The sequence below is a fragment of the Cyprinodon tularosa genome, unplaced genomic scaffold (genome assembly GCF_016077235.1).
Source record: "Cyprinodon tularosa strain WSP-4 unplaced genomic scaffold, ASM1607723v1 ctg207, whole genome shotgun sequence".
Taxonomy (NCBI): Eukaryota; Metazoa; Chordata; class Actinopteri; order Cyprinodontiformes; family Cyprinodontidae; genus Cyprinodon; species Cyprinodon tularosa.
Genome location: NW_024038767.1, coordinates 1,930,001 through 1,946,084, shown reverse-complemented (window position 1 = coordinate 1,946,084; position 16,084 = coordinate 1,930,001). Strand labels below are relative to the sequence as shown.

General features: G+C 40.4%; 1 protein-coding gene across 1 annotated transcript in view; it reads left to right on the top strand.

Moving 5' to 3' along the window:
• The first annotated feature begins 462 nt into the window (after positions 1 to 462).
• Positions 463 to 16,084, top strand: part of si:dkey-16j16.4 — a 30,242-nt gene continuing 14,620 nt past the window's right edge. The window contains exon 1 of the mRNA XM_038285165.1: positions 463 to 956. Coding sequence (XP_038141093.1) covers positions 888 to 956 — 69 coding nt within the window. The 5' untranslated portion in view covers positions 463 to 887. The remainder of the gene's footprint in view (positions 957 to 16,084) is intronic.

Below are 16,084 nucleotides of genomic sequence, written 5' to 3'. Positions count from 1 at the left end.
TTGCACATGTTTACATTGGCAAATGGCCAAAAATGAAAACTATAAGTGGATTTCTTGATTAATATAAACAAAATATTTAAACAGCATAGAAACGATTCTGTCCTAAGCCTTTTGAAAACTATAAGCGGTTGGTTACTATATCCGTGACCACTATAAGTGGATTATTTGTTTATTGTATTTTGGGGGGGAATTAATTGTATGCTTATTTATTTATTGAGCATTTATTTATTTCTGTATTTATTTTAAATATGGCAGAGTTGGTCCTCCATATATTTATGCACTTCTGATGGTCATAAACTAAATATGTCATCAAAGAAGGCACGGCAGTGTGGCTTTAACTCCTAGCCCCGCCCATAAACTCACTCTGGACCAATTAAAAAGCACTACGAGCCCGTGGACAGAGCTCCAGCCAATCAGCGCGCACTACTGCTGGGATTAATGTTTGGGTTTGTGTGTCCGCCGATCAGTCAGCGGTGTGTGTGTGCGTGTGTGCGTGTGTGTGTGAGTGAATGTGAGAGAGTTTGGTTATTATTTGATCACATTTCAGAGAACATCTCTGAGTTTAAACTATAGTAGAGTAACGGGAACCTTCCAGAGGAGAACATGTTCACCTAACGTGACGCTACGAACTCTGATGAAGCGGGAAAGAAGCCGTTTGCTGCGTAGAGCTCATGAAAACAAGACGCATCTACGCAGTTTAACATCTTTATCGACACCGAGCGGATAAGCTGAAGTTCGGCTTTATTTTAAGAAAACAGCGCAAGCTGTAGATGTTTCAGTCAAATATGCTCTGTGTAGGTGGCTGGGTTAACAGCTAATGAACTGCTAACCGTCATTTAAATAACATTAAAGTAGCTAATTAGTGGTGATTAGCTGCTTGGTGTAAAATGCTGAAGACTCTGACCAAAGAGCTGAGGAGACATTCCCTCAATGAGGTCCATCCCTTCCAGCTGAAGGTAAGATGGAAAAAAACAACATCTGAGAGACAGATTAGTGGCTTTAGTCACATTAAAGTCTTTATAATCGCTCCAGTTAGGGGTAATAACTAGTTAATTATTATTTCCCTCTTTCTTTCTTTTTATTTCCATCTCTTTAAAGTTTAACTTTATGATGTTGAATCTGTAGCTTCCATTAGAACCCATTCATTTCCATGTTTGAAGGCATTGTTAACTTTTTCCCCAGATGTGGATAATAATGTGTGTGAGTGTGTGTGTGTGTGTGTGTGTGTGCTTGTGTCAGTGTGAGTGTGGGAGGACTGGAAAATAACAAACAGTAAAAACCAGACTACTGTGAGCAGCCATGATCATCCTAACATCTCCCATTTTTCACAGATGAACCCAGGAAAGCGCCTCCTTTGTCGCTGCCAGCTCAGTTTGCATAATGACCCTTTTTCATGTAGGGGACGGGTGAATGGTGTCCTGCATGGGTCACTAACTTCCTCCATCTATACTATTATGTATTAACTGACTGTATGTTTGTCGCATGGCTGCCATTTTGTGCCAAATTAGTCTTGTTGAAGCGTCCAGCCGAGGTTAAAGATGAAACCTGCCATCATGTCTGCATATGTTCATGTTTCCCTAAACATTAATAGAATCCTTTTCACTGGATGATGTGAAGCTTGAAGTTCGCTGATGCAGATCGTCGTGACAACAACTTCCCATTTTGTCAACAAGTTGATACGCTGGGTTATTAACAAGGTGTTTCCTGTGAGAAACCAGCAAAAGTCCAAACCAAATCCAAACAAGATTGCGCTGATGTGGGTTGTTTACAGGGAAAGAAAATATCGTATAATCCCTTCATTTGAGGGATCGATTGGATCGGCGGGCCGATTTAGCGGCTGATAGTCAGATTTGAAGCCGATCTTTTCCAAAGACCTTATCTACCTGCAAAGGTCAGAAAATCAATGATTTATAACTGAAAGCGGTTATTTCAGAAGTTTTTATTGTTTCAAAGGTACTGATTAATGCATTTCAGTTAGATAGGATATTTCAGAGGTTTAACTAGTTTCGGTTATTTAAAAAAAAAAATGATGTTGATGAAAATTGGAATCAGCATTTCTGGCCTTTTAAAGATCAGGAATCGTTGATCGTCCAGAAACCGGGAATCGGTGCGCTCCTATTTATTTCCTGTTAGGTTCTAATCTACAACAAACTATTGAAGCTGGAACTCGTTTCCCCTTGTTTTTACGTTATTGTCATTAAAAAAATGATTTTTTTTATAGGTAATAAACCAATAGAAAAAGTTAGATCAAGGTTTTTCTCAATAAATGATGCTTTAATCAACATTGATAAATCCTAAAATGACAAGCTAGATGGGAATAGACTTTACATGCATCCAGAAACCTTTAATCCTGCAACACGAGTCTTTTCAGCTCTGGGTCTCATGCAGTCTGGAAAAGTAGTTATGTTTTTATGTAGGGAGGGGGACAGAGCAGGGTTTTATTTCTAGCCTATAGAAATGGGAGTCCTTCAGAAGTCTCTGTGGTACTTGATCTGCATACCATTCCTGATTAAAGAGTAAGTGCTATGCATATGCTTAAAGAGCAGTAAATTATTAAACTAATTCTTCCCTGATCGTGTTCACATGTGGTGTTTATTTTATTGGACAGAGGCTGATATTTTCTCCTAGCGGAGGTTTCAGCTATAATGTGCTGCTCCTATAGGAGGTTAAACATGAGAAGGTTGTTTGTTTGTCCAATAAGAATCGTTTTGACTAAGTTATGAGACATCATAGTTTTTGATCATTATTCATTTGTTTGTCTGAAAATTGAACCGACTGAAAAGTGGGGCGGATATTTTCTTTTTTTGTTGGAAAGCGCGCAGCTACACCAGAGGATTTTCCTTTATTATTTTTTTTGTTTAATTTTTTATTTGTTGCATTAAAATCTAATCTGAACAGACAGAGGGGCCTCTAACACACTTAAAAAATGCCTTTCTTTGGTTCTGGTGTTTAAAAAACAACAACAAATAAAGCTAGCCTCTGGTTTGGATCAGTTATTTCTTTATGTCTCAAGTTTAAGTAGGAAAAAAACTGCCGCTGGAAGAGGTTTGTGTACGCCATTAAAAACAGTTTGTGTTTCTTTATTTTTTTGTCGTGGAACGCTTCTTAACCCAAAAATAACGGCTGACTTATTGTATCATTGATGGTCGATCTGAATCCCAAAAGTTTCAAGTCATGATAAAAAGGCGACGTCAGATGCTGGTTGGTTTTTATTAGGTAGGGGGATTCACAACATGTTTTAATAACTATATCTTAAATGTCAAAGATAACATGATTATCTTTGGTTTATTTTAGTATATGAGCTCTATTTCCCTTTTATCACTACTACCAACTCAATTTACTAATGGTCCGTTTGTTGTTTTTGACTTGATCCATAACTATTTTTAGTTCCTACCTGCTTGTGGTTTCAACCGTGGAAAGGCAACATCAGAGCATCGCTGCTCACTGATTGGTTATGTAGCGGTGTCTATATTTAAATCTTATTTAAATAGCTTATGTCTTCAACTTTTACCTATTTTTACACTGGGCTTATTATATATAAAAGCATTATCATAGCAAGGAAGCAGTGGGTAGCATTAGCTTACTTTCACATGTGCTGTAGCTTGTATTGTTCCATTTGATACCACATGGCTTTCCTGTATCTGCTGGTCTTAACCAGTGTGCTTCCTCTAGCTGCCCACAGGCTTCTCCCCGCTTCTCCCCGGCCATAAACCGAGTAGCAGGTTCCCCGTTGTTGGGTTTTGTCACCACAGATTATGTTGCTTTAGTTTTTTTGTGAGTGTGTGGTTACCTTGCTGTCAACAATACCACCCATATTAAGATAATACTCCAAATGAGATGGAAAAAGAAAACAAAACTAGTTTTATAGACCAGGCCCAACATTAATCAAGTAGTACTGATTGAAATGTATGTTGCAAGTAATTTGACTCCTAAAATCTAAATGTTACAGAAAAGTTTTCCCATGTCATGATTTTTTTGCTAAACCTTAAAGCGTTGATGAAGAGAGAGCTGGGTGAAAAGGCAAAGCTCTTGATTTACAGGTTCTTCTATGTTGCTACCATCACCTCTGCCATGAAATCTAGATTCTGACCGAAAGATTAAGATCCCGGATACAATTGGCTGAAATGACGTTCCTCTGCAGGGTTGTAGGACAGTCCCTTAGAGATAGGGTGGGAAGCTCGGCCATTCGGGAGAGGCTCGGAATCGAGCCGCTTGTCTTCCACATCGAGAGGAGTCAGCTAGGTGGCTTAGACATCTTTTTTATCCCTGGAGGTGTTCCAGGCACATCCCACCATAAGTAGGCCCTTGGCATGACCAAGGACCTCAGGCTTCTCCCAGTAGTGCTGGAGGAGGTGTCTGGGTGGAGGGAAGTCTGGGAGTCTCTCCTGAGACTCCTGTGACCCAGTCGCGGATGAAGCAGAAGACATGACTAGTATGCATACCTTTAAACTAATTAGCATGTAACAGTTGGTGTTTCTGAGGCAACTTCCCTTACAGACTCCACTTTTCTGAAGATATTTAAAGTCGTAGGGAAGGGGCCATTCCAACCGTTACATTTCCAAATTCTCCCGAGTGTTGCACGACTTTACACAAGTGAATAAAGTGAATGTGATTGGTCGTTTATCAAGAGGGCGGGGTTTTTGTGGCGTAACGTTAGCAAGTAAGTTTGGTAGTGGACTGTGTCTTGGAAGCATCTTGCTAACCAGTTAGCAACTTAGTGCTAGCAGGTTCCCAATGGGAAATTTCATTGGGACTAAGTAGCACTAAATTGGTGACTTAGAAACGACGCTGTCAAGGAACGCTATGGACAGCAGAAACATACAAGAGGAGGAGAGTTTAGTGTCGGAGGTCGTGGATGAGTCTCCTCCGTCATCCATTTTTTATTTAGAGGAGGAAAGCGGGGACGAAGATGTTGTGGAAGAGGACGCCAGGGCGGCAGAAGCTTGGTTTGGTGTAGAAGGCTTCCAGCCGTACATGTTTGAGCCCTTGCCTCGCAACGCTGCCAGTTCTGTTAGCTCTACGCCTGCCGAAGACACAGACGTCCGTCCCCGTGAACACTGGGACGCAACTCAATGGGAAAGGAAAGGATTCTGATTTCAACCGTTGCGTATATTAGCTGCGACACATGAATCAAGATGCTATGACCGAAAAAATTAGATTTACAGATGACCGTTGATATATGATTGGCCGAATTTAGATTTTCAGGCTGACGTAGAACTAACTGGCCTGCAGAAGATAACGGAAAAACACAGATTTTAAGAAAGGATTTTTTTTTTAAATAGAAATTTTCAAAATTTTGGGACAATATCATCTTATAAAGATAACATTTACATACATTTTTAAGCCAGAATGATTTGACATTCAAATATGACTTCCCTACGACTTTAGGCAGTGTTAAGGGTATGCCGCCTTACACCGACAGACTGAGAGCCATAGCAGCCTATATAGTCTAGCCTTCAGCTTATTTACAGTCGTAAAGGTTGAAAAAACCTTTATGAAACTCCATGTTTGGTACATCATAAACCGAGGAAAAGGCAAAATTTTTTGTCAATAAAAAGACAACAAAACATGGCGGGGTAGGGATGTCCCGTCACAACTTTTGCATTTCTGATACAATGGCTATGTTACACATTTTAGAAATCAGCAATGCTGATATTGAGCTGATACACCATCAGCATGAATCATACAGACTTGTATTACTTATTGTGTAGTGTTACAAGTTTAAAAGGTTTTATCAAGTGATATTACTCAAGCAGAGAGCAATGGTCAACATCAAGAGGTATGAGAAAGAATTTACCTATTGGACGAGATAAATTTAAGACAGAAGCGTTGTGTTTTTATCAGCATGCCAATATAAGTGTTGTGAGATTGGTTTCTGTTCTATGTCTACAGTATTGGTAGTTTGGCTTCCTGACCACTGGGGGAGCTCTAGGAAACTAGAGTGACATAAGGAATGACACGAGTTGTATGTTGTTACTGGATGTTCCTGAAAATAAAGGGAAGTGCCTCATATCATGACAATAAAAGAGGTGCAGGCTGATATAATCCAATATTAGTTTTTTTTTTTTCCTAGACCAATATCTATATTGGATTGGGACATTCCCTCTCGAGGGTTGGCTCCCTGTGCAGATATAAAATTAGTCAATAGACCAAGATTGGCTACTGAGAGTTTATTCAAGGACTCTACTACTGTTCTTTACCTTCACATCCTTCATCTTAAATCGACCTTGATTCTAAAAAGATATTGCAGAATAAGATAAAAAGAATCCACTAAAGCAAGTCAATCCAGCGTTTGTGCTGCAACTACAAAGTTTAGGTTTTGAAGTTCATTAGTATAGATTCCAAAATTTCTTTTAATCTACTTTTTGAGTGTTGTACCCCATGTAGAAGGCTTTCATTTGTGTATGTCCAACCAACACTTCAAACAGATGAAAAAAATTGATTAAAACAAACAAGTTTGAAAGCATTACTTTAGAAAAAGGACAATTTATTTCCATACAGGCTTGACCTGGGGCAAGAATATTAATGCAGGCTCTTTATCAGCACTGTGAAAGGATACTCTATACATCAGAGCTATGCATTACAACTCCTGCATGCTCGTGCAATTTAATCTTTCCTCGCTACTTCTGGTGCACAAATGCAGCACTTTGTTAGAGGCAGATCTGCATGAGGCAATGTCTAAAGCAGTTTTAGACCCTTGTTTATGCTGTATCTCAGTTTGAAATCATCATCTCGCCATGCAGAGCTCATTTATTCAGGCATTTTATCTGGAGATGTATAAAATGACTTCCAGCAGAGAGAGCTAGCATATTTTCCAAATATCTCCACTGATTTGGTGTTGCTCCTTAAGTGAGCCCATATTTCTTCACCTAGCCTGGCTTAGTACACTAGATTCCTTTTGATGTTGTTGAATGTATTTTTGGTAAAGACGGCAAAGCAATGGTCAATCTCTCCTAATTATAGGCTTCTGTTCTAGTTTCTGGGGATTAACCTGGAGTTTGGGCTTCATACGGTTGCCAAGGAGACCGAGGTGATCAAAAAGTTGAGTTAAAATGCACATGGGGCAGGACAAAAAGAAATCCACCGTCTCTGACCTTGTGCTTTCTGCGAGGCAGAGTCGGTGTCCTTTTGGAAGGACGGAGCAAAGCTGATATGTGTGTGAATGTGGTGCTGTGAGCACGCTTTGACATTGCCATTGATCCAGCTTATCCAAGTTGCTCAGTGATGCAGGTTGTGCGTTGACAAGGATTTCATTCAACTGTTGTTGACATATAAACACAGATCTCTTTGTCCAAGTTGGCATGCATGGATAAAAAAAAGTTTAATTTGTATTCCTTTAAATCTGATAAATGATTTACCTTTTATCTGAGCTCTGCAATAATCAACAATAAGCTAATATCTAGTAAGAGTAGTAATGATGGTTAGTTCATAAATTGTTGTCAATCTCTGTAGACTGGTCAGCCCGGAGTGCGTACCACAGCCATATACTAATCCTCTCCAAACGTTGCGTCTCATAACCCAACCTATTTCCCCAGTGCGCCCAGTAAAGGTGCTAGCCAAAAGAGGCACCTGTGCTATCTTTTTAACCACAGTCGGTCCTACAAGGTTTTTATAGAAAGCCCATGGTGGCATACTGAAGATACTTGCAATGAACTATAATAGTTGCAAGCTTGAATAAAAGGTACAAAAAAATGAACACTTGAACTAAACATTATCAGATCACAGGTTCTGCCAAACAGAAAAACATTTAAACTGAGATAATTTTGTCCCCTATTTATTATTATTATTTATTTATTTGCTCTTACCTAGAAAGAACCGTGTACCTTCATAAAATGTCACCCTGGTATTAAATAAATCTGTTATCACTATAAGCTGAGTTACTTTTCATGATAAGTATTCAAATGAATAACGGAAATTAAACGTCACAAAACCCATGTTTACATGCACATAGTTTTACAAATGTGCCGGGACCAAAAAAAATCAAATAATCAGATTGTACCATTTATATTGACATAAGTAATTGAAATAAAACGGCAGATCGGACTAAGAATGTGTGATGTAAACATACCAAATGAAATCTACTGCTGCCATCTACCCACTTGGAGTGGAAATGCAGGATACTGACTTGGATTGCAGAATAACTTCTTAAGTGTTTACATGCTTGCCGATCAGATCGTCAATCAGCATAAACCCGCCCCTCTCTGTCAGATTATAACTTCATTCTGATGCTGAATCCAATCTGAATATTGAGACTGACATGTCTACATGACACATTTCTAATCTGATCGGCCGTTTGTTTGGATTACTTAAAGGTTTTATGGAGGAGTTTCGTGAATGTTTTAAAAGACGTGCATTAACATAAATGCACATTCACAACCATGTACCTGCTCTGGAGATTACCGTATTTTCACGACCATAAGGCGCACCGTACTAAAAGGCGCACTCTCAGTTATGTGTCACATTTCTGTATTTAACACACACATAAGGCGCACCGGACTATAGGGCGCGTTTTTTATATACAGGCACAAGTCCTCTACTACCTTTAAATACCTCTACTGCGTATTTAAAAATACAGCGGGGGCAAAACTGAGTATGACTGTGCTTTATTCATGTATTTATTACAAAGTATTAATCAAACCTGGGAGCTGGCCATGAGACAGACACATCGCAGATGACACAGCGCTGTGATCACTCCTAAATTAACTTAAAATCCTGAAACCTGCCGACGGAATATGTTCGCTTTTATTGCCGGTATCCTGGTGCCTGCAGTTTAAATTATTTAGATGAAAAACACCTGCCAGCAGCCGCGGTGAAGAGGAGGAGACCCGCCCAGAGGCTGCTGTTGAATTAAGTTTTCAGGTAGAAAAATAGAGCGGGAGCAAAACTGAGTATGATTGTGCTTTATTCATGTATTTATTACAAAGTATTAATCAAACCCATCAAAGTCATCATCCTTTGTTTCTGAATTAAACAGCTGCGCTAAATCAGACATGCCAGTTTCCCCTTCTTCGCTGTCAGTCACTTTCCGTGCAGCGCGGCTCCTCAGGAATAATGCCAGCTTTTGCGAAAGCTCGAACAACAGAGCCAGCAGACACGTTAGTCCAAGCATCTACAATCCATCCGCAAACGGTGGCGTAACTCGCCCGGCGCTGCCTTCCACTTATCCTGAAACTGTGGTCTCCGTCTGTCATCCATCGCTCCCACGCCGCTCGCAGCCTTACTTTGAACGGCCGCTTCACACCGATGTCGAGCGGTTGAAGTTCCTTTGTCAGACCTCCCGGGATAACGGCGAGCACAGCGTTCATTTGATTCACGTTTTTTTTCACATCGGCTGTGAGATGGGCACGCAGCGATGGTGATGCGTGGAAAAAAGCACCTGGTCTCCTCACATACACCTGCCTCAGCCACGATTTCATCATCTCCTCATCCATCCAGCCTTTTTCATTGGCGTTAATATCATATGTCATCAGAGCGCTGTGTCTGTCTCGCTGTCTGCTCCCAGATCAGCTTCTCTGATTGGTTGATGCGGCGCGTCCAGCAGCAAAACTTCAATTTTTCCATCTCGAGCAGCAGCAGCGCGTTGGCGGTGCGTCAGATGCTTAAACGCTTCCCAACGTGCTGCACCTGCTGATCAAAACGCGCTGCGGGACCTTTTGCTGCACCTATACGCGCGTCAACCGTTGACTTTGCATGTAAACTCGCTGCTTCTGCTGCACCTGCTGGGTCCGGTTCACACCGATGTCGAGCGGTTGAACAGCGAGCACAGCGTTAATTTGTTTCCCCATGTTTTTCACATCAGCTGTGAGATGGGCACGCATGGAGTTACATATTAACAGCGATGGTGATGAGTGGAAAAAAAACACCTGGTCTCCTTACATTCAGCCACTCTTTCATCATCTCCTCAATGAGGTGGTCTCAAAAGTCACAGTTACAACACACATAGGGCGCACCGCACCAAAGGGCGCACCGCACATTTTGAGGGGAAAAAAAGACGTTTAAGTGCGCCTTATAGTCGTGAAAATACGGTATATTATTTATAGCAAACTCAGTTAACTGACAGATGATCACTGCTCTTTGATCCCAGTGGTCATGTAACTTCTTCACTGTGCGGTGCCGGCACCATCTTTGTTATTAGTCGCCGCTGTCGGGTAGCGACAGCCAATGGCGTCAGCGGGCCGCTGTGACAGCAAATCCCATAATCCTTTGTGAAGAGAGCTCTCTGCGCAAAGCATTCTGGGATAGATCTGCCTCTTCTGAGGCCTTTCTTTTCTTCTCATACACTTTGTAGACACTTTTTCTCTTACGAAACTCGACCATTTTCAAAGAACCGCTGGTAGAAAGATGAGCTTCATTGACTGTCTGAAAGCGTAGCTAACCACAGATATACGCCTGAAAGAGCGCATGACCAGATAGAGATAGCTAACAAGACGAGCACATAGGACGGCCTTACGCAAACATACCACCAGAATGATTGACAGTTATGAGGACCACTTGTTTAGATGATCCACCAGGAAATAAAACATCGTCCTGTAAACATAGCTAACCCTGTCTTTAATCCAGAACAGATTTAAATTGAATTGCGTGATATTTCTGAGGATTTTATATTACACTTTATGACTTTTGATTATGGCTTTAAAGAAGTATTCCAAATTAGGGTAAGAGTAGATTATCACCTAAAGGCGGGCATGCACTGTGCAAATTTTTTCTCTTTTTGGGCCGATTCTCCAGTTGTTGGAGAATTTTTTGGATTAGGCCGAGTTTCAGCTTCATTGTGCGTCCTGCGCAGTGTAGTATACAGGGGGGGTAACAAGGGGCGATTAGCCTCGCACAAACACCTCCCGATGAATGAAGTTTCCCTTTTATGCACAGAAAGGGAGGTAGAAAATGCTACAACGGGGGTGAAGGGACAGAAACGGTATGGATTTACACCTACTACGTTATAAATGAAAATAAAACCAACTTCTGTCACAGATTGAATACTTTTGGATATTTCTAACACATATGTCCAGTTTAGCAGAAACATGGAGAAAAGCTGCTTATCCTTTTGGTTCAACCACCGAGGCTCACATCAGGAGACAAGATGTCTGTGAAATATGAGTAAAGATTAAAGAACATGTCCTGCTTTTAGTGCAGTCTTGCCCGCCCCATTTTTCTTTCTGCATTTGAGTCGCATTAAGTTTCCTAACGTCAGGTGATGATGTCACAATGCAGCTGTTGAATGCTCTGCAAATAGTCAGTTTACTTTTCTTCATTTTGTTGCCTTCTTCTTTGGCAATGAATGTATGAAAATCCTTCTAATCCTAATTTACAAACCATAGAAATTATTTTCACAGATATATATATATATATATATATATATATATATATATATATATATATATATATATATATATATATATATATATATATATATATATATATTTAATGTTTGTTTCTACTAAGACTGAGAAAACTGCATGTCTTACATAACGGCACACAGAATAATAGTGACTATAGCTGACTGCAGCCGATGGTCTCCTCCTACCTGGACGGTATGTTCTAGAGGTTCAAAGATGCTCTATGTTCAGATTGCTCCCTTTAAAGATATTAAAGGAAAGTTTAGTGGAAGGAAAATGTGTGGAACAATGCTTTGAATGTGTAATTCCATCTAACATGATCTTAAATTGCCTTTGGGCTAATTTGATCAGATGTACCTGTAAGCCAAGTGAAGCTGCTGATCTTCTCTCTGGCAGCTGCACTATCAGAGCTTTTTCCAACCTGTCTAACCATGAGCTTACTGTCAGTTAGGCAGGATCTTGTTTTGTGTTGCAGCGAACTGTGAAACTGTGCCAGAGCAGAAACATTATCAGATGTGGGTCACTGAAGAACACATGCAAAGTTTTCAGCCTGTGAGTTCAGCAAACAGTCCCTGCTCTTGTGGAAGCTCATTGGTAGAATTCCCTGATGGTTTATGATGCTGCAAATGTGAAAGAAATAGGCTTTGTATTTTCTGCAGTTTACTTGCATTTTTTAATGGTTGCCATGGCGAAAACACTCGTAAATTAATTTCATTATATGTTTTGGTTTTACCATAGATTGATGTGATCTAGTCCTTTAAAGAGCTTGAGATGCTTTATTACTACAGTGAGACCCAGATTGTACAAAACTCTGATCCATTGACAGCAGCCTTTGCGGTGATTCCCCAGGGCCGAGGAAACGCCAAATCATTGCTGTCAGCTTGCTGTCTGGTCACACAGTGATTGCTCTGTGGAATAAAGCTCTATATATGGTAAACAAAATGGACGGCTCATTGAGGACAGTTAGAAATGTTCCTGCCATGATTGTCATTTTGTTTCTTTCCTACATTTTTGTTTTAGAAACGTCGTCATTAAAAACAATTGTAATTTATAGTTGAGATTTAGCGTGTGCCAAAAAGTCATTTCCTGCACACAGACAGACGTGTTTCACTATTACTTTACTTCTTTATAGAATCCATCCTGGTTTTTTAATGTAATGATCTATTTTTGCACATCGTTAAATGACATTGGAAACATGACCGCTGTACATATATCTGCCATGCACCGATGCTAAAAGAAACACTGCACTGATGTCAGCCTCCTGAGCAGCAGCAAGGAACGAAACCAAAACAAAATGAACCCTCGAACCTCAAACAGCCACCGGTTGTCGTGATGCTAAAGTCAGACAGTTTCCAAGGCTAATTTATATGTTAACCATTTTTCCCTTTTTTCTTTAAATTCAGCTTTTTTTCAATCTTAAAATCAAAGTCATTCTTTCCATAGTGAATATTTCCATCAATGTCCATCCGCTGAGTTTGGACAATTGCTTTCCTCCCAGCTGACAGTAATATCTTAACCAAATATTGATGATTTTATTTTCACATTAGACATAAGGCCCAGATACATGGTGGTAAAAGTAAATGACAGAATACAACAGAACTTTGCACAGCGTGAGGTGGATAGAAGACCAGAAAGGTTTAATCTCAAAGCATTTCCAGAAAACACGTGCATGGTTGGCGTCAGCTGTGCCACATTGCCTCCATCACATTCGTTGGGTTGTTTAGTTTTAATAGATGGCGTGATAAAGGATTCCCTCCATTTTATTGATTTTGTAGAAGTCTGAGAAATCTCACAGATGGGAAACTTTAGTTTTTATGCTTTAAATCTGACTGAGAATCCTAAACATTATAAAGTATTTCTTTTTGAAGTGAAAGGAGTCGGAAACGTTGAGTTTCTTATCTTTTAAAGTTGACGATTCATTAAACTAAGTTTCCAGACATCTTCTGATCTCTTCTTTATTCTGACATGACCCACACAGGATTCATTTTAACAGCTTTATCAACATGCAGTTATATTAACTCAGATTTCCCACATAAAAAAGGAAGTTTAAACTTTTCTGTAAGACAGCAGCACTGTGGAAACAGACAGAGCTTTGCTGAAGAAGCTGCTAAACCAAACAGGGGAGTTTCCTTTTAATATAATTTGAATGCAGCCTTGGGTTGGTTTGGATTTGCAGCTCTGGCTCCTGTTCCCCCTTTTCACACTTTCTGAGGAGCTTCAGAGAGACGAGCGTGTTTTACACACTGTAAGCGAATATACACACATGCACAGATGGCAGCTGCTGGGCGAAGCCTCTGAGTAGTAATTACAGAGCATGAGGCGCATTACTTAACTCTTAGCGCTGCAGACTGCAGCCTGTCTGTATTGTTTCTGCCGCTGCAAAGTAGGGATTGATTTTTTTTATTTTGAGCAGGCCTCTTTAGGTCATGGGAAACCAGGTCTACAGATTGTCAGGATGACATAACTTTGCATCCTTTTTTGTTGTAGAATGAAATCAGTTTAGTCTAAAAGTGTGAGGGTCCCTGTATATTGTCACATATTCGTTACTATTAAAAAAGAGTTGCAAGAAAGGATATTGTTGAAGTATTTTGAACTGTTTGGGAACAACTGATCAAGTTGCAGATTATTTGATGTCAGTCTGAAATGTGCTGCCAATTAGTTATTCATTTTAGTTTTTTAAAGTTAGTTTTCCTTTTTTCTTTCGTCGTTTACATGGTAATCGTTAGAAAAGTCTCAATCTAAGCAAACATTTATTAATGAATCAAACAAAGCCTTTATCAATGGATCCCAAACGGATGGAGCAGCAACCCAATGTGTTTCCAATGATCTCAAGGCATTGCTCCTGAATCGCAAACACGTATCAGCAGATGTCAGTATAAAAAGAAACGCTGATATCAGCCGCCTGATGTCGCGGTCTACCTCTAAAGCAGACATGTCTGAAGTCGGACGCCGTCCTAAAGGTTTCCGGTGTTTCTGAGCTTCAGTTCGACTGATTCTGATCATTACGATTCAGCAGAAAGCTGTTAATCAGATGTTAATGGGAATCAGCTGTTTCTAAGCACAGGGGCCCTCAAGGGCCAACATGCCTGCTGCAAAGGCTACCTTGCTCAGAAAACTTTGTGATAGTTGCTGAAGTCGCTTGTTGTCAGTTGATCTTTTGATTGATGTGGCAACCTTGTGCCCAAACCCACCAAGACTTAGAGGAAATAATCAATCATCAAATCCCTCTCTCTGTTTTGAAGGTTATTCCACGTTCGATGTTCTCTCTACATCCAAGTGGCGACTTCAGGGTTAAATGACTCGTTGCTTAAGCAACCAGAATATTTTCAGTCAGAATAACTTGGTATGAAGCAATGATCAGTATCAGTGGCGGCCGGCCCATAGGGGGCGCTGGGGCACCGCCCCCCCTCATAAGAAGAGAGAAACGTAAAATATATTTTTAGAAATTAACTCATAAATGTCAGTTTTACTCTCTAGACTGTGTACCTACAGTTGTGGTCAAAAGTGTACCTACACTTGTAAAAAATCATAATGTTATGGCTGTCTTGAGTCTTCAATAAGTTCTACAACTCTTATTTTTCTGTGATAGAGTGATCGGAACACATACATGTTTGTCACAAAAAACAGTAATAAAATTTGGTTCTTTCATAAATCTATTATGGGTCTGCTGAAAATGTCACCAAATCTGCTGGGTCAAAAATATACATACAGCAACAAAATGTGTCAACTTTGGTGATGTAGCGAGTTGTGTCAATCAAATTAGCTTCATGTCATGGCCTCTTCACTTCTTCTAAGTGATTCTGATTGACTACAGCTTTTGACTTCTCATGAGCCCATTTAAATAGGGCTCATTTGACCCAGTGATTAGACTCAGCTACAAAAGCTACAATGGGAAAGTCAAAGGAACTCAGTGTGGATCTGAAAAAAGCGAATTATTGACTTGAACAAGTCAGGGAAGTCACTTGGAGCCATTTCAAAGCAGCTACAGGTCCCAAGAGCAACTGTGCAGACAATTATACGCAAGTATAAAGTGCATGGAACAGTTGTGTCACTGCTACGATCAGGAAGAAAACGCAAGCTATCACATGCTGCCGAGAGGAGATTGGTCAGGATGGTCAAGAGTCAACCAAGAATCACCAAGAACCAGGTCTGCAAGGATTTGGAAGCTGATGGAACACAGGTGTCAGTCTCCACAGTCAAGCGTGTTTTACATCGGCATGGACTGAGAGGCTGCCGTGCAAGAAAGAAGCCCTTGCTCCAGAAAAGGCACCTTAAGACTCGGCTGAAGTTTGCTGCTGATCACATGGACAAAGATAAAACCTTCTGGAGGAAAGTTCTCTGGTCAGACGAAACAAAAATTGAGCTGTTTGGCCACAACACCCAGCAATATGTTTGGAGGAGAAAAGGTGAGGCCTTTAATCCCAGGACCACCATGCCTACTGTCAAGCATGGTGGTGGTAGTATTATGCTCTGGGGATGTTTTGCTGCCAGTGGAACTGGTTCTTTGCAGAAAGTAAATGGGATAATGAAGAAGGAGGATTACCTCCAAATTCTGCAGGAAAACTTAAAACCATCAGCCCGAAGGTTGGGTCTTGGGCGCAGTTGGGTGTTCCAACAAGACAATGACCCAAAACACACATCAAAAGTGGTAAAGGAATGGCTAAACCAGGCTAGAATTAAGGTTTTAGAATGGCCTTCCCAAAGTCCTGACTTAAACCCCATTGAGAACATGTGGACAGTGCTAAAGA